General features: G+C 35.5%; 1 protein-coding gene across 3 annotated transcripts in view; it reads left to right on the top strand.

Annotated features, from left to right (window-relative positions):
• Positions 1–5,043, top strand: part of LOC131149384 (switch 2) — a 42,316-nt gene extending 37,273 nt beyond the window's left edge. For 2 of the 3 annotated variants that reach the window (XM_058099785.1, XM_058099786.1), the window contains exons 4-8: positions 2,312–2,559; positions 2,707–2,833; positions 2,909–3,184; positions 3,270–3,543; positions 4,459–5,043. In XM_058099785.1, coding sequence (XP_057955768.1) covers positions 2,312–2,559; positions 2,707–2,833; positions 2,909–3,184; positions 3,270–3,543; positions 4,459–4,784 — 1,251 coding nt within the window. In that variant the 3' untranslated portion in view covers positions 4,785–5,043. Of the gene's footprint in view, positions 1–2,311; positions 2,560–2,706; positions 2,834–2,908; positions 3,185–3,269; positions 3,544–4,447 lie in introns of all 3 variants that reach the window. The other variant, XM_058099787.1, reaches the window with a different exon arrangement.
• Positions 5,044–23,229: the final 18,186 nt, after the last annotated feature.

Raw genomic sequence — 23,229 nt, 5'->3', positions numbered from 1 at the left:
CCAAACCATTTCAGTCATCCCTCCCTTATCTTATCTTTTATAGGAACTATGCCTAACTTACCGCAAATATGTTAATTTCTTTTATCTTAACATTTTACTACCATCCATCTTAGCATTCTTATCCCGACAACTTTTACTAAGATGGACAAGTGGTATAACATTAAAGGATAAATTAAGAAATGAACATATTCGCGGTAAGTTAGACATAGCTTTGTCGAAGATAAGATAAGGGAGGACTCACTTAGATGATTTGGGCACTTGCAACGTAGGCCAAATGGTGCGCTAGTGAGGAAGAGTGAGCTAATTACTATAAGGGGCAGTAGAAGGGGTAGAGGGAGACCTAAAATAAGTTGAAATGAGATATTGACTAATGATTTAATAGCTTTGAATTTGTCGGAGTAAATTGCCTACGATCGAGTAAATTGGCGAAGAAGGATTCATGTAGCCGACCCTACCTACTGGCACTTACGACTTGGTTTGTTGTTGTTGTTGGGACGAAAATGAATCGAAAAAGATTCTCCTGTCAAAATAAAGTGATAGCCTTTATCTCTCCTTCCGTTTTCTTTCGTTAAACTACAGTAGGAAAGAAAAAATCACACTTTCCTTCCTTCCCCTTTCCCTCGTACCACAAATTTGAGTGATAGTCATTAGCTTTCCTTCCATTTTCATTTTTCAATCAAACAAAAGGGAAAGGAAAGCACACTTTCATTCATTTACATCCAATTCTTGTGCGCGTGTGTGTGTGTTTTCTGGGGGTGGTGATTTGGGAGGGAGGTAGAGGAAAGGTGCTTCTGCTTCCACTTAATTTTTCACCTACTATATGAGAAAAAAAAAGATTTTCCTTCACTTTTATCTCTTTTTTTTCGCTTCCTATTAACTTCTTAATAAAACTTGTGTTCAAAGTTTCAACACGTGAGAGATGTTCACCTTCCCATAAGGCATAAGCTTTAAGGAGTAATGGCTAACTATCATGAGTTTTTGAATATCTTTAAAAATAAAATTAGGAATACGTAACTTAAAATTAAGACTAAAAAGCTAAATTTGAAATTATTGTAAGTAAAAATTTAGACTAGAAATTAATTTTCAAAATATTTATCTGTATAATTTAATCTTAATTTTTAAAAAAATATTTTTATTGAAAAAAGAAAAAAAAAATTGAGAACAAGTCCATTGCATGCCAGAAAAGTTTAAATATTAGTCAAAATTGGCATCTTTTCCCCCAAATTTGTGGACCTGAGTTTGAGATATAATTTATGGGTGAAAGTTAATCATTATGATTATGCTATAAAATCTTTAGGAGTCGAGGTACTCACATTCAATCACCAGTTTGTCCCAAATATAATTATTGTTTTAACTAGGTATTATTCCATTTCTTAGTACATTGGAGTGGAATGGAATGAAAAATTCTATGGAGCATTTGTGAAATTACAAATTTAAGAGTAACCCTTTTTCAATATCAATAGTTTATAATATTCTCTTCCTATTAATGAATTTATTTTTCTATTAAAAAAATTGCATTCCATTCCATTCTTACATACCAGACAAATATAAGAGTAGCCTTTATTCAATATCAGTGGTTTATAATATTCTAAAATATTAACTGCTGCATTTTTGGGCTTATTTTTTTGGTTTTTAAGGGTATTTCACTGTCCAATACCATTTCTTTTTTCCTTTTGTTTTTTCTGTGAAGGAGGATGGTTTGTCTTCTTTTTCCTGTAATTTTTTTTTTTTCATTTCTTGCAATAATGAAGTTTTTGTTATCTAAAAAAATATCAATTATGGCATTCAATAGTGTTAAATGATGGCTAAAATAGTTTCATAATGTAACCCAAATGTTTTACTGAATAATTATTGGATTTTTGAAATAGAGTCAACAACAAATAGTAGGAGAAACCAAAAATTTTATTTTTCTTAGAAGTCCCATATATTTGGTGAGTGCAGGCAAATATTTCAAACTTACGTTGAACTTCAAAGCACGTGATCCAAGTGAGCTTGATCTCTGGGCAGGAATTTCAAACAACTTGAGCTTTAAGGATGTGCATCAAGGCCTCTTAATTGAGTCTTCTGCAAAAGCAATCTTAAGATATAAGCCTTAAAATCCTTAAAGACCATATATATAGTAAACATGTTGGAAAGTATTGCATGGGCAATAAAGTGGGTTGTTGTTTTCCATAGAATATTATTTTGTTTTTGCACTATGCAGGCAATCTGAACGTGTGGCCAGGCAGTAGTCTTATAATATAATTTGTTATTTAACCATGGTATTGTTATTGTCATTGATTATGTTCCATTTTTTGGAGTTGTTTGGCAGATAAGTAATCATCTAGAGCTGATTAAACCAAACCCTAGGGATGAACTAGATAAACAAAGGAAAGATGCAGAGTTTGCCTCTAATGTCTTTGATAATGATATTGATTTGGTGGGAGGGAATGCTCAGAATGAGAGTTTCATGGGCCTGAGTGATGTTAAGCACTGTGGCAAGATGCGAGTTCTGGAAAAGTTGATGATATCCTGGGCTTCACGAGGTGACAAAATTCTTCTATTCAGCTACTCTGTTAGGTGAGGTTCCATGACTTCACTTTCAAGTGGGGCATTTCTTATCTTTGCAGTGTCAAGTGAATTTTCCAACAAATTTTTGGTCTTTTGTTTGTGTTTGTATGTCTTTTTTTTTTTCCTGCAATTGTGAAGTTGAATTATAATTAGCAGAATGCTGGATATTCTGGAGAAGTTTCTCATTCGCAGAGGCTATTGCTTTTCAAGACTGGATGGTTCCACTCCAACCAGCTTGCGTCAATCCCTTGTTGATGACTTCAATTCAAGTCCAAGCAAACAGGTAATTTATTAAATTGAAAATTGGATGGCTACATTTTTATTATAATTCTTGTTTGTTTCTAATTTCATGGTTCAGGTCTTCCTCATATCTACTCGGGCTGGTGGACTTGGTCTCAATCTTGTTAGTGCAAACCGTGTAGTAATTTTTGACCCTAACTGGAATCCTGCTCAGGACTTACAAGCCCAGGACAGGTCTTTTCGTTTTGGGCAGAAGCGTCATGTTGTTGTTTTTCGCCTTCTTGCTGCTGGTTCCCTTGAAGAAATTGTTTATTCACGTCAGGTCTACAAGCAGCAACTATCAAATATAGCTGTTTCTGGAAAAATGGAAAAACGATATTTTGAAGGTGTCCAGGTAGTGGAATTGATTTGTCTTGGTTTGTACAATTACACTTACGATGTAAAATTTGTTTCCATTCACTGCATTAGCTTGTTTCCAGGATTGTAAAGAATTTCAAGGCGAGCTTTTTGGAATCTGCAATCTATTCCGTGATATTTCTGATAAGCTTTTCACAAGTGAGATAATTGAATTGCATGGAGAACAAAGACAAGAACAAGAGCATTCTTATAGCACAAAGCAGGATTTGACTGAACTTGGGACCCATTTTGTTCCTTTGATGGAAGCAAGTCGAACATTTTCATCTCAGTTGGAGATCAGAAAGCCCAATGATACAGACGGTTGTTTGATCGCGAAGCCTATGCTTGAAGATTTGGGTAAGCTTCTTGTTATTGTTGCTGTTATTATTATTGTTATTGCTACTACTACTTGGTTTGTGTTATGTTCTTCCATAAATATTTTTTTCTGTATTTGTTGCGTGAGAAATCACACAAAAGGGCATCTCAATCATGTATTTAATTGCTGTGATTCTTTGTGCTATGAATATGGCTTGAAGATATCTTGATAATTGGCATACGGATTTACTATGTTCAAATGGATCGAATATATACTTAGATTAGCGGTGAATGAAAAAAAAAATAAATAAATAAATAATATGCAGTCACATTCTAATTTTTCCATTCTAATTCTTAAGAACAATGGATGTTTCTCGTTAAACTGTGAAAGTCTCATTGAGTGACTATAGTTATCCAAGAAAGAGAATAAGAAATGAAGTATGTTCTTCTAAGAAGATGGGGGTAGAACCAGTTGACAGAGTTGGCTACCATGGTTCTAGGATGTCCAAGCCCAGTGGGAAATGATTTGATGGAAGTTGAAGATCAAATAGGGTGTATAGGAAGATCCAAAGAGGTTGTCCAGATAAAAAGTGTGGGATTGTTTTGTGTAGCTACAGCCCAGAAAGGTGGATTTGTAGCTGTCCCAAGTAGTTGGGATAAAGCTTTGTTGAGTTAATTTTAAGAGTTTTGCTTTATTGTCGTTTACCAACTGTTTCTGTGGCTAAAGAGTCCTTGAGTTTGATTTTGTCACCATCTCAGGTGGAGTTGGAACAAATAGGGGTTAGAGATGCACGTGCATGCGCATTTGCCAGGCCTAGCCATGAAAAAGTGTGTATGACTGGAGGATTGGGGTGGGATTGCATGTTTCAATGTTATGATAAATTTGTTGATGAAAATTAAGAAACAGAATGTAATATACGTCTATTACTGAAAGCCAACTAAACAGTTGATGTGCAGGCATCTTATATGCTCACCGTAATGAAGATATTGTCAACGCTAGACCAGGAATTGACAGCAAGAGAGATGCGAGTTTGCCCCATGGTGAGAACCCAAGGCAGTTGCCTTTCCCTGCTGTGAAGAGCAGGAAGCCTGACAGAGTTGGCGAGAAAGAGAGTGCTTCATCCCGGAAGGATAAGAAAAAGAGCCAATATAGCCTGCTTTCTCAGTTCATGGGTATGGGAGAGGTTGAGTTTAGCAAGTGGTTACTCTCTGCGACTCCTTTGGAGCGGGAAAAAGTGCTTCGGGACTACAAGAAGCGAAAGGCGAAGATGCCTAATGGTTGAAGGGCAGAGCCTTCTCATCAGATGTATAAAATAAAATGTAAATCTGCAGTGTATAATATGATATTGTGCCACAAAGATTAATCTTCCTTTTTTAACCCCCTTGAAAGTTCTTTAATGTGCTGCATTCAAATGGAAAATATTGTAGCAATTCTTAGAAAAAAATTAGCATTTTTTTGGCAAATTTTTACAGTGTACCCTGCAACCTATTTGCTTTATTGGTAAAACAATGCTCCATCAGATTGCTTTTCGTGTTTATAAACTTTAAGATCATCAGTCGAAGTTTGCCATGAGGAAAAATAATATTAAGGGCTTCTGTTTAATGTCCTATTTATGTCATAATAATAATTATTTGCCAACTGCTGAATTCCTGAGTAATTGTTGTTCCTTGATGTGACGTTTGGTTTGTGGAATGAAACAAAATGAAAGCTTAAATGAATAGAGTAAAAAAATAAAAATAAAAAATAAAATATAAAGTTCATTTGCATTCTATTCTTATTTATCAAGCCTGCAATAAATTGTAATCCTCGATGCTCAATGCCAGCTTCTGCAGGACCCAGTTCCCCAGCTTGTGATTTGAGAGAGGCTTTAGAACAAAATTCATAATAAGCTTCTCTCCATTCCAGGATACATGACATAGTTAAAACACCCTGCCCTCGCTCCTTGGTTCTCACTCAGAATTGTTATTATAATAATCTATGCTTATAAAAAATAATTATGGAAAATTAATCTTACAAAAATTTAAAAATTTTAAAAAGCCTTATGCATGAACTTCAGCCCCACTGATCACAAATCTTGGATCCATCATTTGTGATTTAATGCGCCACCATTGTCTTAACTGGTTGATTGTCACCATACTCCTCCAATGGAGTGTGCGGACTGCAGGAGTGCCTCTTATGAGGTCAGGTGTTTAAATCCTTTTGGGTTCGTTTTCACCCATGAATTCTTGAAATTTACCTTCCTTTTGAGTTGTGGGATCAGCTTCAAGGGGCGTGAAATTAGTCACGTGGACTGTAAAATAGACACGTGAAAACTCGGTGTGTGATCCAAATAAAAAAAGAATAGTACAAACAACATCCATAGGAGATGAGTTACATCTCATTTTTGTAGCCAAGGCCTAGTGTGGGCCTTTAATTAACTGACCAAAAAAAATCTTTTCATTTTAATGCTGTCATTGCATGAAATTATTAGCAGTAAAAATTTAACATGTCTCTTTGGCATTCTTATAGAATATAAGTGCTATACTTACCATCCAAATATCGCACTCTTATTTATCCACTACTTTATATACTTGCAGCTTATACATACTACAAAACATCCACAAAACACTGCTTAAATAAAAGTCTGATATTTAGGAGGTAAGTGTAGAATTTTTGTATACTTATATATCTTACAATAGAAAATGTAAAATAAATATATTTTTTATATTATTTCACATGGCATTTCATGAGCTTTCAATTTCTTAAAATTTTAGGTTTTCGTAAAGTAAAATTCATAGGTCTACATTGATCAAAATTTTGCTTGTCACCATACTCCAATGGGGTGTACAAAGATGATAAAAATGGATTGCCTATCATTTTTCTAGTGAAGGCCTAGTATAGGCTTCTAATTAAGTAGGTAAAAAAATTATTTTCATTTTAGTATGTTATTGCGTTAAATTATTAGCGATTTAGATTTAACATGACATTCTAATAATTTAACTTTATGACGCAAGTAGAAGACACTAATATATCTTAAAACAAGGAATGTAAAATAAATGTAAATTTAAATTATTTCACATGACATTGGCTAGTCAATTCCTTAAAATTATAGGATGTCCTTTTTTAGCCAAGTAAAATTTACAGTGTTTTTTGGGATCAAAATTTTGCATGAGGAAGAAAAGAAAAGAAAATTAAAAAAATTATGAATTTCCATTATATTTTGCCTCTAAATTTATCAAATATTATTAAAAATAAATTTTTTTTTCTGAACTAATTAAAAAGTAAGAAAATTAAATATTAATGTGGCATAACATTAATTGTTTCCCAATTATTTTACTATATAATTTATCTTTTTCACTTTCTTGGTATCCAAACTTGATAGGATTGATTCATTTATATATTTTTTTTCTTTCTCTAACATTTTCCAATGAAGGAGACTGCAAGACAACACATCATGGGTGACATAAGTTATTAGTATAAATCTGAAGTAAGAATATGGAGTATATGAATAGCATATTTTATAAAATGTTTAAAAATTCATCTATCGTTATTAACTTAAGCATACTTGTATTTCTACTTTTCAACATCATGGCACACAATTGACCCACTTTTATCTAAAAAAATATATTGAGCACACCGTATGTACGTCACAATCCTTAACAGTACATGCAATGAAATTTGGTGGTATCATATTAATTTTTTTTACTATATATATATATGTATCCTTGAAGCCGATGAGTTTCTTCTTCTTAATTGCAATATCATATATTCTCGTATCTTTTTGTAGATTACAATTTTTTATTAGAAAATGACGAGCAGAGAAAACAAAAACAGAGAAAATAAAATAACATTGAGAGGAATTATATCTTTCTCATATATTTCATTATTTGATATAGACATGGTATTTATATACATAAAGAAGGAATCTTCTTTGTAACATATTTTAGCATTACAAAGAGAAATGGAACACGTATGCAACAGAAAATTATTCTAGAGATTACTGGCTGTAATAGAAAATATTTGCTAAGGAGTTGTGCTGTGAGGTCTGATCTTGTGTGGTGCTGGTATTGCTAATATGCCCTTGCGAGACAAGCATGTCTGGAAGTACAGTGAGGCTCAATCTAAGTGATGAGAACCTTGAAACAGATAAGGACTTTGTAAATATGTCAGCAAGTTTATCCTTGCTTGAGAGAAAAGAGACTTGAAGAGCTTTTGTTAGAATTCGATCCTGTACAAAATGATAGTCCATATCTACATGTTTGGTACGGGAATGCATCACAGGATTCATGGAGAGGTATATGGCCCCCAAGTTATCACAGTAAAGAGTAGGAGGTTTTGACAAGAAAATTCTCAACTCAAACATAAGTGATTGCAGCCACAACGATTCACAGGTTGCATAGGCAAGTGCCTTATACTTATAGCCTCTGTACTAGATCAGGCTATAGTGGATTGTTTCTTTGAGCTCCACAAAACCAATTTCTTGCCATAAAAGACACAATGGCAGCCAGAAAAGGAGTAGGAGAAGGTGTGATAAATAGACCATAGTGAAGTGTATGCTTTAGAATAGTGTAAAATACGCTTAACACTTTGCCAATAAGAGAGGCAAAGGGCTTGCATAAACTGACAAACCCGGTTGACAGAGAAGGCAAGATCTGGTATGGTAAATAGCAAGTATTGCAAACTCCCCACTACACTGCGATATAAAAAAGGATCTTCCACATAGGTGGAATTAAAAGCATACAACTTAGTGGAAGGTGACATGGGACTGCGAATGGGTTTACAGTGCAACATATTAGTATTTTTGAGCAAATCCTAAACGTATTTCTGTTGAGATAACATGAGACTAGTACCAGTACAATGACATTCAAGGCCCAAGAAATAATGTAAAGACCCCAAATCCTTAATAGGAAAATTAGTGCTTAAAACTAAAATAATTTGAGATAAAACACTCAAATGTGAGTCAATGAGTACAATATCATCCATGTAGACTAGGAAATAGAGAACCACAGATTGATGTCTATAAACAAACAATGAGGTGTCTGATTTGGAAGCAACAAAGCCCAACTCTAGCAGCCGAGAACTAAGATGAGCATACCAAGCGCGATGAGCCAATCTAAGGCCATATAAAGCTCGATTAAGCTTGCAGACATACTAAGGAAATTGAGGGTGTACAAACCTAGGTGACTGAGTCATAAACACATGTTCATCAAGGGTCCCATGTAAAAGGGCATTTTCAACATCTAGCTAGTGAATCGGCCAACTAGAAGAAATTGCAATGGACAAGACTAACATTATGAAAGGTGGCTTTAACACAGGACTGAACGTTTTGTTGTAGTCCAAACCTTCAAGTTAACTGTAGCTGTCACGCCCCGAACCCACCTAGTGGGGCCCGGGATATGATGAGACCATTCACCGTCTCTGATACCATTCATGCAGTGGAAAATAATGAACAACCTCAAATAAAGTACTAGAGTACTATATACAACCCAAAAAGGAGTATCTATTCACATATATTACATAACCAAAAATTTTAAAACATAATTATACATATTTTAGTTCTTACTACCACTCATAAGTCACAAAAATTCTAAACCCTGCCCCGAAGCTTTCTAAGCTTGATCATCTGAAGGACCTGAAAAGATAATAATTCGCTAGGGTGAGACACCTCTTAGTAAGGAAGAAATAAACTCTAGCAGTGTGTGGTAGAAGAGTTTTAATATATATATAATAAACTTATTTATTAATCACAACACATGGTAAGACGCATACAAACTGTAGTCACACAAGCAAAACCAATATTTATAGTGAAAGTTCCCGATGATTGGGAAGATTACATGCCCATACATGTACCTTCCCTCTGCTCTGATACTATTTATAACTGTACCATTTGATTCGGGTGTGACTACAACTGATACCGATCAAGGCATTCACCTTTCACAATAAGCCCTCGGGCGGGGAGATTTAGTTTGCTATAAATATTTATGCATTTAAGTTCACATACCAGTATACACACACATTCACATCAATCATCCCATATAGTCAGCAAAGATATACACCACATGTAACGCCCCGAACCCTTAAACCCGGGTCCGGTGCGTTATACCTGATTATATCCTCATAAATCATATTCTATAACATACGCAGCGGAAAACATGATCATAATCTCCATATAACATAATACCAGAGTTTACTAATTCTAACTATAATCTATAATAAATCATCCAACACCTGCATTTCTATAATTACATATATCTCCAAAACATTTCAGTATGTTCACAACTTTCTTTTCTCCACAGACTTAAAATATAAGGACGTAAAACATAAATATTTGCATCCCATAATTAACATAGAAATATACCATTTTATTTTACTATTTCCCAATAATGTTATAAAACCTCGAGCTCTCTAAGCTCAATCTCGATGAAATCCTGAAAAAAAGATAAATTCATATTCGGGTGAGACACATCTCAGTAAGGGAAAAAACCATATATTAAAGCAGTGTGTGGCCAACATGAGTTTATATATAACATAATATTTAACATTTGAAAATCCTTAACATAATTTTCGAAATCATTCCCTGATCCTAATCAAACACATGCAAATGTTTAACTCACGAGATTTCCCGACGATGGGGGTGATTACCCGCCCATACAAGTAGCACCCCTCTGCTCTGATACTTAGGCAACCCAAAGGTCGCAGCTAAAGCATACCAGGGCACTCACCTTACTCAGTAAACCCTCAAGTGATAAATTAATCTCGTACTCACACTGTTCAACAATAGCTTACCGGCAAAGGCCCTAAGGATAGGGAAATCTACCCGCCCATACAAGTAGGTTCCCTCTGCCCTAGTACGTTATGCGGCTACTGCCACATCTGTAGCTACTAGTGCACTCGCCTTACTCAGCAAGCCCTTAAGAGAAAGGTACGCCTTGCCCAATCGTAACATGTTCTATGTACATACATACTTCTAATATCATAATACATTATTCTTTCTATCATTATTTAATTATACACATCTGTTCATATTCATGGCTTAACATTGCATTATATTTCACTTTAAGTGACTCTTTCCCATTTTACATTGTTCACATTTCACATTTCATTTCCATTTCATTCATTTCCCTTTTCATTTCATTTCATTTCATACCCAGTATCTTTCAACTGTTTTACCCAGCATCTTTCAGCTGTTATACATTTACCCAGTCACTTTCAACTGTTTCACATTTATTTAGCCACTTTCAGCTGTGACACATTTACCCAGCCACTTTCAGCTGCGACACATTTACCCAGCCACTTTCAGCTGTGACACATTTACCCAGCCACTTTTAACTATTTTACCCAGCATATTTCATCTGTTTACCCAGCATTTTTCAGTTGTTTACATGATTGCATTAACACACACAGGCAACATTGTCCATATCATATTTTATTTTCATGGTTTTACTTACTTAGCCTGCATCTCATACATTTAACATATATTTGCATAGATTCTCATGCCACACAATTTAACAGTAAAATTCATACACTACCTGTAAAATAAGCCAACCAATATTTAATGTTTATATATTAAAAATACCTTTCATGTCTTACATAAATATTCTGAAAATATTTTTCCACTTTCATCAGTTCATTTTCACACATACATATCTAATAAACAGCCCTAAACTTGAAAAAAATATAATTTAAATAGTTGGCATTTTACCCATGCCAAAACATATACACGTACATATAACACAGTTTATTTTTCTATTAAATTCATAAAAATTCTGATTTAATATATATTTTTCCCCTTACCTGGTTTCTTGAACTATGCCAACAGGGACTCCGAAAAATACCTGCCGCGCTCACTCAGACCCTGAAATTAAATTCCTAGTTCCAATAAATTATTCCTGAATAAAATATTAATTTAATACTTCCTAGGCCTTTAAATACCCAATAAATAATTATCTCCTTAAATTTAACCAAATTCTCAAATCCCACTCTTGCTTTGGAATAGAGTCTAGAAAACCCCAATTGAAAAATTACCTACGTCAAAATGACGATAACGACGACTAGGACCCTGTGATGGTGTCCGTTCGTCGATTTAACCACATATTAACGGCAAAATTGAGAAAATGGGGAAAAATTACCTTTCCCCAGGAGCAGTGCCTAAGTCGTTCCCATGAAAAATCTGCTATAGTAGAAATGTCGGCAGCGGAACCAGGATTCCAACGGCACCTTCCATTTCTCGATCTGTCGCAAACTCGTCGAATAATTGAGAGAAGAAGAGAGACGGAGACGGAGCGGCCGCACACAAGAAATAAGTTTCGGGGGGGGGGGGGCGTGTCTGCTTCTTCTCCAGCTTCTTCTTTCTTCTTTCTTCTTCTCTTCTTATCTCATTCTGTTACTTTACTTTATATATATATATATATATATATATATATATATATATATATATATATAATTTAACTTATACTTATCATATATATATATATATATATTATAATAACTTACTTATATATATCATTTTAATTAATTTTAATAATTTTTTTTTAAATCTAATATAAAAAAATTTAATTTAATAACTAATTATTTAATTATTTAATTTATCTTAATTTAATTTAATTTCTTTATTTTAATTTTTTTTCTTTTCCCACGCCATTCCTTTTATTTATTTATCTATTATTTTATTTATTTATTATTACTTTTTTTTTCAAATTATTTTAATCCTTTTTAAATTTCTAGGTCTTTACACCACAGTTCAACCACATGGAATACAATACAATCCATTAATCTCAAAACATGGCCCACTTAGGGCAATTGTGTACTTCCCAATATGTGGCCCATGTAGGGCAGCTGCGTACTTTACTATACGTGGCCCACGTAGGGTAGCTACGTACTCCCTTGTATGTTTACACCCATAACAAATAGTATTCACAATCAATCCATATCACCACCAAACAATGTTCACAGCCAAGCAGTATTCACAATCAAACAGTATCCACAACCAATCAGTATTCACAACCAGGTAGTACTCACATCCATACATCACTAACAAATAGATGGTATTCACAACCGTACAATATTAACAACCAGTTAATTAAGAAGGATTATTTTCATGCCACACGGTTTTTCCCAATTTTGATTTATAATCAAAATCATTATTTTCATTTGCCTAAATTGTTCAGAAAATCATACTATAATTATACGGTTCCTATACTCAAAAATAACTTATTCAAATTTAATAAAAAGTCTGGTATATTTTATTTCCCCTTAGCTGTTCCTCGAAGCTCTGCCTAAAACGAAGGGAAAATAGAACTCTGTATTCCAAAAATCCTTACTTAATCAGTTCAACCCCGGAATATTTATCATTTAACATCTCCTAAGCTCACACACTCCCAATAATTAATTTATTATTAAAAATATTCTACTTACCTTAATTTTGGAGTGGTGCCCAAGAACTCCAAATCAAGTTTCTGCTCTAGCTAACTTGAAGAGAATCACCCCAGGAACCTTGTGGTGGTTTCGGATCTTCGAATCGGGATAAATTCGGGCTAGATTCAAAGAGGGAAAAAGCTTGGTCCTGAACCCTAGTGAGAGAGAGTGAAAAAGGAGAAATTTTGCGGAGAAAATGATGCACGGTCTCTTTATAATCTGGCATTCGTCGACAAGTCTAAAAGGTTCGTCGACAAACTCAAGAAGGACATTCGTCGATGAGAACATTGGGGTCATCGACAAAACGTTTAAAAATCTGAATTATCCCTGCTCTCGGTAATTCCTCGTCGACGAGACACATGTACTCATTGACGATATCAAGAAGGACATTCGTCGATGAAGAAAACGAGTTCGTCGATGAGTCCCTACTAATTCCCCTTTTTAAATTTATTTTCTATTAATTTATTTCCCTTTTTTATTTTTATTTATTTTTCTTTTATTTTCTAGGTTTAGGTTATTACATTCTCCCCACTTACAAAATTTCATCCTCGAAATTCGTTAATCAATATATATATTCTATCATGCATTTCACACATTTCAATCTATTCTAGCATGTGTACAATTGCATCATTTAGCATTAAATAAAACTTATTATTTATCTCAAACATAAACACTTTACCCGCACCTCTAGCAGTATCTGTCCGAGCTGGGGCAAGTGTGTAGACATGTGCTGGTTTGTCGCGTGGCACCAGATTATTCCCTCGATTTTGATCTGGAGCGGGTGCGTTGTTCGATAGTCCCTAGTTTTGACCCAATGGCTCATGACAATCTCAAGCTATATGGTCGTACTTGCCACACCGGTAACACATAGGACCCCTACTTTGGCATTCTCCCCAATGCCTCCGATTACACCTCACGCAATAAGAGGGTGTAGAGTTACCCCGATGACCTTGATCACTCCTAACTAGCCTCTGACCCCCAGAATCTTTGTCTCCCCTCCATGGACCTTGTTTGACATTAGCATGGGAGTTAGGAGACATGGGTACATTTCTATGCTCTGACATCCATACACCTCCTTATAGACTCAACTCTGCAACAGTTACTTTATCCACCAGTTCTGAAAAGCTCTGCATCTGTAAGCATGCCACATGCTCGTGGATTCTCTATTTCAAGTCCCTCTCAAACCACCTCGCCTTTTGATATTCATATGAGACCATGAAAGGAGCAAAGCAAGAAAACTCCATTAACCTAGTAGCGTACTGCTGCACAGTGAGATGCCCCCGTGTCAAGTTAAAGAATTCCTGTAATGCCCCTAACCCTTGAACCCGGTCCGGTGCAGTATACCTGATTAAATCCTGATAATCCATATATAAATGCATACGCATCAGAAAACATAATTATGATCCTCACCCAAACCCTAGTTAAAAAACCCTAGTTAGATGAGATAATCCTCAAATAACCTATTAAGCTCGATCTCGTGGAGGTCTAGAAAAAGAATAATTTCATATTCGGGTGAGACATATCTCAGTAAGGGAAGAAATAATATATATTAAAAATAGCGTATGGTTAATATGAGATTCATGAATAACATATTAATATCATTTGCAAACCATTAACGTAGATTCTTGAAAACATTTCTTGATCCTATTCAAACACATGCAAAGTATTTACCCACGAGATAGGGGTGATTACCCACCCATACAAGTAACACCCCTCTGCTCTGATACATTAGGCAACCCAAAGGTCACAATTGAAGCATACCAGAGCACTCACCTTACTCAGTAAGCCCTCAAGTGATAGATTAATCTTGTACTAACAGAGTTCATACAAAAGTTTACCAGCGAAAGCCCCTATGAATAGGGAAATCTACCCGCCTATACAAATAGTTTCCCTCTGCCCTAGTGCGTTATGTAGCCTACCGCTACATTTGATACTACTAGTGCACTCACCTTTCTCAACAAGCCCTCAAGTGAAGACTTTGTCCTGCCCTAACATGACATGTTCTACTAGCATAAATACTGGTAATACTCTAATACATTATACTCTATGTTGTTATTCAACCATCCATATCTGTTCATGTTTATAACTTTAACATTTCTTGGCATTTCACTTTACGTAGCCTTTCACCTTTTGCATCGTTCGCATTTCATTCACATTTCCATTTCATTTCATTCATTCGTACTACAGCTCCTTTTAGCTGTACATTAGTTAGTCCACATAGATATGCGCTAAAATCTGCTAACACAGTTCCTTTTAACTGTCATCAATTAGTCTACAGCTCCTTTTAGCTGTCATTGTATACATAGTTGCATTATCAAACACAAACAACGTAATCCTTATAACATTTCATTACCAATGCATTTCTTACATAGCCTGCATCTCGTACATATAACATACGTTTACACTGCATTACCATCTACTCATGCCACATAATTTTGCAGTAAAATTCATACATTGCCTTTAAAATAAGCCAACCAACATTTAACGTCTATATACTCAAAATATACCTTCATTTCTTACATAATTATCCTAAAAATATTTTCCACTTTCATAAATTCATTTTCACATATGCATAGCTAAATAGGCAGCCGTAAGCTCAAAAAACACAATTTATATGGTTGGCATTTTATACTCACATGAAAACATATATATATATATATATATATATATATATATATATATATATAAAACATAGTCCATTTTCATTTAATTCATGAAAACTTGATTTAATATATATATTTCCCCCTTACCAGAATCCTTGAACTACGTCAACAGAAATCCCTAAAAGATGTTTGTGACGCTCACCCGAACCCTGGTTCAAAAACTCATGTTAGATGAGATAAACCCCAAATAACCTACTATTTCAACAATTTCTCAATTTATAAACTTCAATTAAACCTTTAAAAACTCAAAAACTAGGAATTCTAATACTTACCTCAACTTAGGAGCATTTCCTAAAAAGTCCAGTTTAGAAAACTGATCCACTAGATGTGAGAGAATCTTCCCTAGAATACCGTAGCGACCTCCGATCGTTGATTCAGGCTGAATCTAGGTCGGATTCTTAGAGAGAAGGGAGTAAGATGAGTTTAGAGAGAGAAAAATGAAGGAAAAATAATTTCCTTCATAGAGAAGCTACCTTAGGTCCTTATATACTTTTCTTTGCCACGTGGACTCATCAATGAGAAAATAGGACTCATCGATGAACCACTGAAGAACACTCGTCGACAAGGCCGTGACCTCGTCGATGAGTTTTAGAACATCTCAAACCCTTTCAGTTAATCCTCATTGACGAGACATACATACTCGGCGGTGATGCTTACAAGATTTCTCATTGACGAGAAAAATCCTGCTCGTTGACGAGCACCCGTTTGTTACCTTTTTACAATTTATTTTTCCTTTCTTCTTTTTCCCCTTTTCCTTTTATTATCTTTCTTATTATTTTAAATAGTTAAAAATTCTCCGGGTCGTTACATTCTCCCCTCCTTAAAGAAATTTCATCCTCGAAATTTTTCCTACTAATTCATTCTTTTCTCATTTCAGACATTCATAAACTCATTCTATTTCATATATCCATACTATTTATAACATAACATCATCATATAACTTTGCCAGCTATCCATAATTTAACTAAATCATTTTTTTTAAATCATAAATCCATACCTGCTTCTTTGCTGGCATCCTCCTCAACCTGAAGTGTATACAATCGAGCTGAAGCACTTCTTCCAAGGGTACCTGCTATTTTCCCTGATCCTAGTTCTAAACAGATACCATTGGCAATGGTTCCCGACAATTTTTCTTGATACTCTTCTTTAGTACCGCAACCTTATCAACTAATTTTGAGAAAGTCTGAACCTAAAACCCCACCACCAGCTCGTATATTCTGCACCTCAGGTCTTTCTCAAATTTTTTGGCCTTCCTTGCCTCGTTCGAGATTAGAAATGGTGCGAAGCATGATAGCTCCACAAATTTTGCTGCATGCTTTGCAACGATCATATCCCCCCAAGTCAGATTAGTAAACTCCTCAATCTTTTCCTCTCTGACAGATGAAGGAAAATACTTGTCAAAGAACATCTCCTTGAATCTCTCCTAAGTAAAAGCTATCTTTACCAGCCTCTAGTCCTCTAGCAATTTCGCAGAAAGCCACTAGCGTTTCGCCTCCCAAGTCATCTTGAAAGCGGCATAACGGACCTTCTGCTCGTCCGTGCAGTCGAGTACAACCATGATTTCTTTTATTTCCTATACCCAATTCTCTGCAGCCACTGGATCAGGTCCTCCTACAAAGGCCAAAGGGTTCATCCTCATAAACTCCTTAATGCTGCATCCCTGACCTGCAAGTGGATAATTCTATTCTCGGGGATCCTTCTTCATCTCTGCCCTAACCTGGTGGGCTATAACCCGCAACACCTTGGAGGTATCAACTTCCTCTTCACTGGAAGTATCTAAACCTTCCCTTCCTTTAGCCTCTATATTCTCATCTCTAGGATCCATTTTGAAAAATAGGACAGAAAAGAGATACGAATTCCATATCATAACCCCAACAACATAATTATATAATCCAATATACATCCAAGTTCTACATATAAGGACTAGTCTCACAATTTAGAAACAATATCATCTAAGGTTTACTGTGGCTTTTCTGAGGCCATCGACTGCTTCAGAAAAATCATAGGAAATTGTCGACGTATTTCCGCCTCTTAACTACAAAACAAAATCCTACACTTCCCTACAACCAACCTACTTCTCAACACCTAACCTATTCATCTAGTATCCTCATCCTTACTAATTCCTATACTTTGGTATAAATCATCCCTAAGTATACATCATCCCAAAATCTATTGCTCTGATACCAAAACGTAACGCCCCTAGCCTTTAAACCCGGTCTAGTGCGTTATACCTGATTAAATCCTAATAATCTGTAAATAAATACATACACAGCGGAAAACATAACTATGATCCTCAATCATAAAAATATATACTAGAGTTTACTATTTCTATCCATAATCTATAATAACCATTCATCACCTGTATTCTCATATATACACATATCTCCAAAACATTCAGTAATAAAGACCAACATTTAGTAATAAAGACCAGTATGTTCTACAACCTTCCATATCTCAGAAAGCTTATAACATAAAACATAAAATATTTACATCCCAAAAATCATCAAAATGTTTATACCCTTTCTTTATCTATAACCCAAAAATGCTATTAGCCTCGAGCTCTCTAAGCTCGATTTCGTGGAGGTCCTGAAAAAGAATAATTTCATATTCGAGTGAGACACATCTCAGTAAGGGAAGAAACAATACATATTAAAAACAGAGTGTGGTCAATATGAGATTCATGAATAACATATTAATATCATTCGCAAACCATTAATGTAAATTTTTGAAAATATTTCCTGATCCTATTCAAACACATGCGAAGTATTTACCCACGAGACTACCCAAGGATAGGGGTGATTACCTGCCCATACAAGTAGCACCCCTCTACTCTAATACTTTAGGCAACCCAAAGGTCACAACTGAAGCATACCAAAGCACTCACCTTACTCAGTAAGACCTCAAGTGATAGATTAATCTCATACTCACACAGTTCATACAAAAGTTTACCAGCGAAGGCCCCCAAGAATAGGGAAATCTACCTGCCTATACAAATAGTTTCCCTCTGCCCTAGTGCATTATGCAGCCTACCGCTACATCTGATACTACTAGTGCACTCGCCTTTCTCAATAAGCCCTCAGGCGAAGTGTTTGCCCTGCCCTAACATGACATGTTCTACTAGTATAAATACTGGTAATACTCTAATACATTATTCAGTCTGTTGTTATTACACCATCCATATCTATTCATGTTCATAACTTTAGCATTTCTTGGCATTTCACTTTACGTAGCCTTTCACCTTTTACATCGTTCACATTTCATATTTCATATCCATTTCATTCACATTTCCATTTCATTTCATTCATTCATACTACAACTCCTTTTAGTTGTACATCAGTTAGTCCATGTAGATATGCGCTAAAATCTGCTAACATAGCTCCTTTTAGCTGTCATCAATTAGTATACAACTCCTTTTTACTGTCATTGTATACATGGTTGCATTATCAAACAAAAACAACATAATCCTTATAACATTTCATTACTAATGCATTTCTTACATAGGCTGCATCTCATACATATAACATACATTTACACTGCATTACCATCTACTCATGCCACACAATTTTGCAATAAAATTCATACATTTCCTATAAAATAAGCCAACCAATATTTAATGTTTATATACTGAAAATATACCTTCATTTCTTACGTAATTATCCTGAAAATATTTTCCCCTTTCATAAGTTCATTTTCACATGTACATAGCTAAATAGGTAGCCCTAAGCTTAGAAAATATAATTTACATAGTTGGCATTTTATACTCACATGAAAACATACACACACACACACACACACACACACACACACACACATATAACACAGTCCATTTTTGTTTAATTCATGAAAACTTGATTTAACATATATATATATATATATATATATATTCCCCCTTTACCTGAATCCTTGAACTATGTTAATAGGAATCCCCAAAAGATGCCTGTGACGCTCACCCAGACTCTGGTTCAAAAACCCTAGTTAGATGAGATAAACCCTAAATAACCTACTATTTCAGCAATTTCTCAATTTATAAACTTCAATTAAACCTTTAAAAACTCAAAATTTAGGAATCTAACCCTTACCTTAACTTAGGAGCGTTTCCCGAAAAGCCTAGTTTTAAAAACTGATCTGCTAGATGTGTAGAGAATCTTCCCTAGAACACCGTAATGACCTCCGATCGTCGATTCAGGCTGAATTCGGGCCGAATTCTTAGAAAGAAGGGAGAGAGACAAGTTTAGAGAGGGAAAAATGAAGGAAAAATAATTTCCTTCACAGAGAAGCTACCTTAGATCCTTATATACTCGTCTTTGCCACGTGGACTCGTCGACGAGAAAATAGAACTCGTCAAAGAACCACTGAAGAACACTCGTCGACAAGGCCGTGAGCTCGTTGACGAGTTTTAGAACATCTCAAACCCTCTTGGTTAATCCTCGTCGACGAGACATATATACTTGGTGACAAGGCTTACAAGATTTCTCATCGATGAGAAAAATCCTACTCGTCAACGAGCACCTGCTTCTTACCCTTTTACAATTTCTTTTTCCTTTCTTCTTTTTCAACTTTTCCTTTTGTTATCTTTCTTATTATTTTAAATAGTTAAAAATTCTTTGGGTCATTACAATTCCTCTGCCTTTGTATTCGTGGTGATGGCAGAGAAATACCGATCATAAAAGACCTCCTTGAAATGCTTCCATGTTATAACAGTAGGTACTGCCCGCTGCTCTTCCAACAACTTCATTGCCAGCTACCATCGCTCGGCCTCTCCTATCATTTTAAAAGTGGCCACGAGAACCTTTTGTTTCTCAGTACAATCCACAACTGTCAATATCTTCTCCATCTCCTGCATCCAATTCTCAGCTACAATTGGGTCAGCACCTCCTGCAAAAGAAGAGGGTTTCAAACGGGCGAATTGATAGATCGAACAACCCTGGCTCGTTGGTGGGTAGCTCGATCCCTCAGGGTCCTACCTCATCTCTTCCCTGACTTGCCGAGCTATACCTCGAAACAGGCAGGAGATTTCAATCTCATCTCCACTAGAAGCCCCCAACTCGTTTCCCCCTCCATGATCCACGCCTTTACCTCTAGGATCCATCCTGAATATATAACAAAGGGAAGTTTAAAATCTCCACATCTTAACATAACTGGCACAGTTATAAAACAAGAAACTAGATTAATATTCAAATCCTCAATTAAACATCCAACAACTAATTAAACTTAATCATCTTAACCTTCAAGTTCTAATTCCAAGTTTCAGTCTCTCTGCTTGGAAACATCATCGTCAATGGATTTACCGTGGTTTTCTAAAACCGTTGACTAATTAAAAAAATCACAGAAGTTCGTCAAGGGATTTCTGCCTCCAAGCTATGAAACAATAATCAAATTCCTATCAATGCCTTAATCTACCTGTTCCTATTCTCATCCTAACTCAAACCTATACTCTGGTATTAATCCTCCTAGAGTCTGCAGAATCTATCACCTAAAACTCTGATACCACTTTGTCACGCCCCAAACTCACTAGGTGGGGCCCGGGGTCTGATGAGACCATTCACCGTCTCTGATACCATTCACTCAGGGAAAAATATTGAACAACCTCAAATAAAATACCAGAGTACTATATACAACCCAAAAAGAAGTATCCATCCGCATATATAACATAACTAGAAATTTTAAAACATAATTATACATATTTCAGTTCTTACTACCACTTACAAGTCACCAAAATTCTAAACCCTACCCTAGAGCTTTCTAAGCTCGATCACCTGAAGGACCTGAAAAGATAATTATTCGCAGGGGTGAGACATCTCTCAGTAAGGAAGAAATAAACTATAGCAGTGCGTGGCAGAAGAGTTTTAATATATATATATATATATATAAAATAAACTCATCCATTAATCACAACACATGGCCAGATGCATACAAACTTGTCACACAAGCAAAACCAATATTTATAGTGAAAATTACTGAGGATTGGGAAGATTACATGCCCATACATGTACCTTCCCTCCACTCTGATACCGTTTGTAATTGTACCATTTGATTGGGGTGTGGCTACAACCAATACCGAACAGGGCACTCACCTTTCAAATAAGCCCTCACGAAAAGAGATTTACTTTGCCATATATATTGATGCATTTAAGTTCACATACTAGTATTCACACACATTCACATTAATCATCCCATATAATCTACAAACATATACACCACAGTTCTACCACACGGAATACAATACAATCCATTGATCTTAGTACGTGGCCCACTCAGGGCAATTGTGTACTTCCTAGTACGTGGTCCACGTAGGGCAAATGCGTATTTTCCTGTACGTGGCCCACATAGGGCAACTACGTACTCCCTTGTACGTTTACACTCACAATAGACAGTATTCACAATCAACCCATATTTACCACCAAACAATGTTCACAGCCAAGCAGTATTCACAATCAAACAGTATCCACAACCAATCAGTATTCACAACCACGCAGTACTCACATCCATACAGAACTAACAAACAGACGGTATTCACAATCGTACAGTATTAACAACCAGTTAATTAATAAGGATTATTTTTATGCCACACGATTTTTCCTAATTATGATTTATAATCAAAATCATTATTTTCAATTTCCTAAACTGTTCAGAAAATCATTCTACAATTATATGATTCCTATACTCGAAAATAACCAATTCAAATTTAATAAAAAGCTTGGTATATTTTATTTCCCCTTACCTATTCCTTGAAGCTCTGCCTAAAACGAATGGAAAACGGAACCCTGTATTCCAAAAATCCTTATATAATCAGTTCAACCCCATAATATTTATCATTTAACATCTCCTAGGTTCACATACTCCCAATAATTAATTTAATATTAAAAATATCCTACTTACCCTACTTTTGGAGTGGTGCCCAAGAACTCCAAATCAAGTTTCTGCTCTGGCTAACTTGAAGAGAATCACCCTAGGGACCTCGTGGTGGTTTCCGATCATCGAATCAGGCTAAATCCAGATCGGATTCAAAGAGAGAAAAATCTTGGCCCGGAACCCTAGTGAGAGAGAGTGAAGAGAGGATAAATTTCACAGAGAAAATGATCCACAGTCTCTTTATAGTCTAGTGTTCATCGACGAATCTAAAAAGTTCGTTGACGAACCCAAGAAGAACATTCATCGACAAGAACATCGGGTTCATCAATGAAGCATTTAAAAATCTGAATTTTCCCTGCTCTCGATAATTCCTCGTTGACGAAACATGTGTACTTGTTGACGATATCAAGAAGGACATTCGATGATGAAGAAAATGAGTTCGTCGACGAGTCCCTGCTGATTCTCCTTTTTAAATTTGTTTTCTCTTAATTTATTCCTCTTTTTTCTTTTATTTATTTTTCTTTTATTTTCAGGGTTTGGGTTATTACAGTAACCCTTAGCTACCAGTCTTTCCTTTCGCCATTCAATGGAACCATTTGACAAATGATTGGTCTTAAAAATCCATCGACAACCAAAAATATTATGAGTAGAGGTAGTGGGGAACCAACAACCATGTGTTAGTGGACACGAGGGCATCAAATTCGAGTTGCATCATGCGTCTCTATTGGGGAAATTTTGAAGCTTCAGTAACAGAGGTGGGATCATCTAGAACAACAATGGAAGTGACCTAGGCACGAGGTATAGGCTAGGAAATGGTGT

Source organism: Malania oleifera, chromosome 2 (assembly GCF_029873635.1).
Source record: "Malania oleifera isolate guangnan ecotype guangnan chromosome 2, ASM2987363v1, whole genome shotgun sequence".
NCBI lineage: Eukaryota > Viridiplantae > Streptophyta > Magnoliopsida > Santalales > Ximeniaceae > Malania > Malania oleifera.
This window is presented reverse-complemented; position numbering and strand designations above follow the sequence as displayed.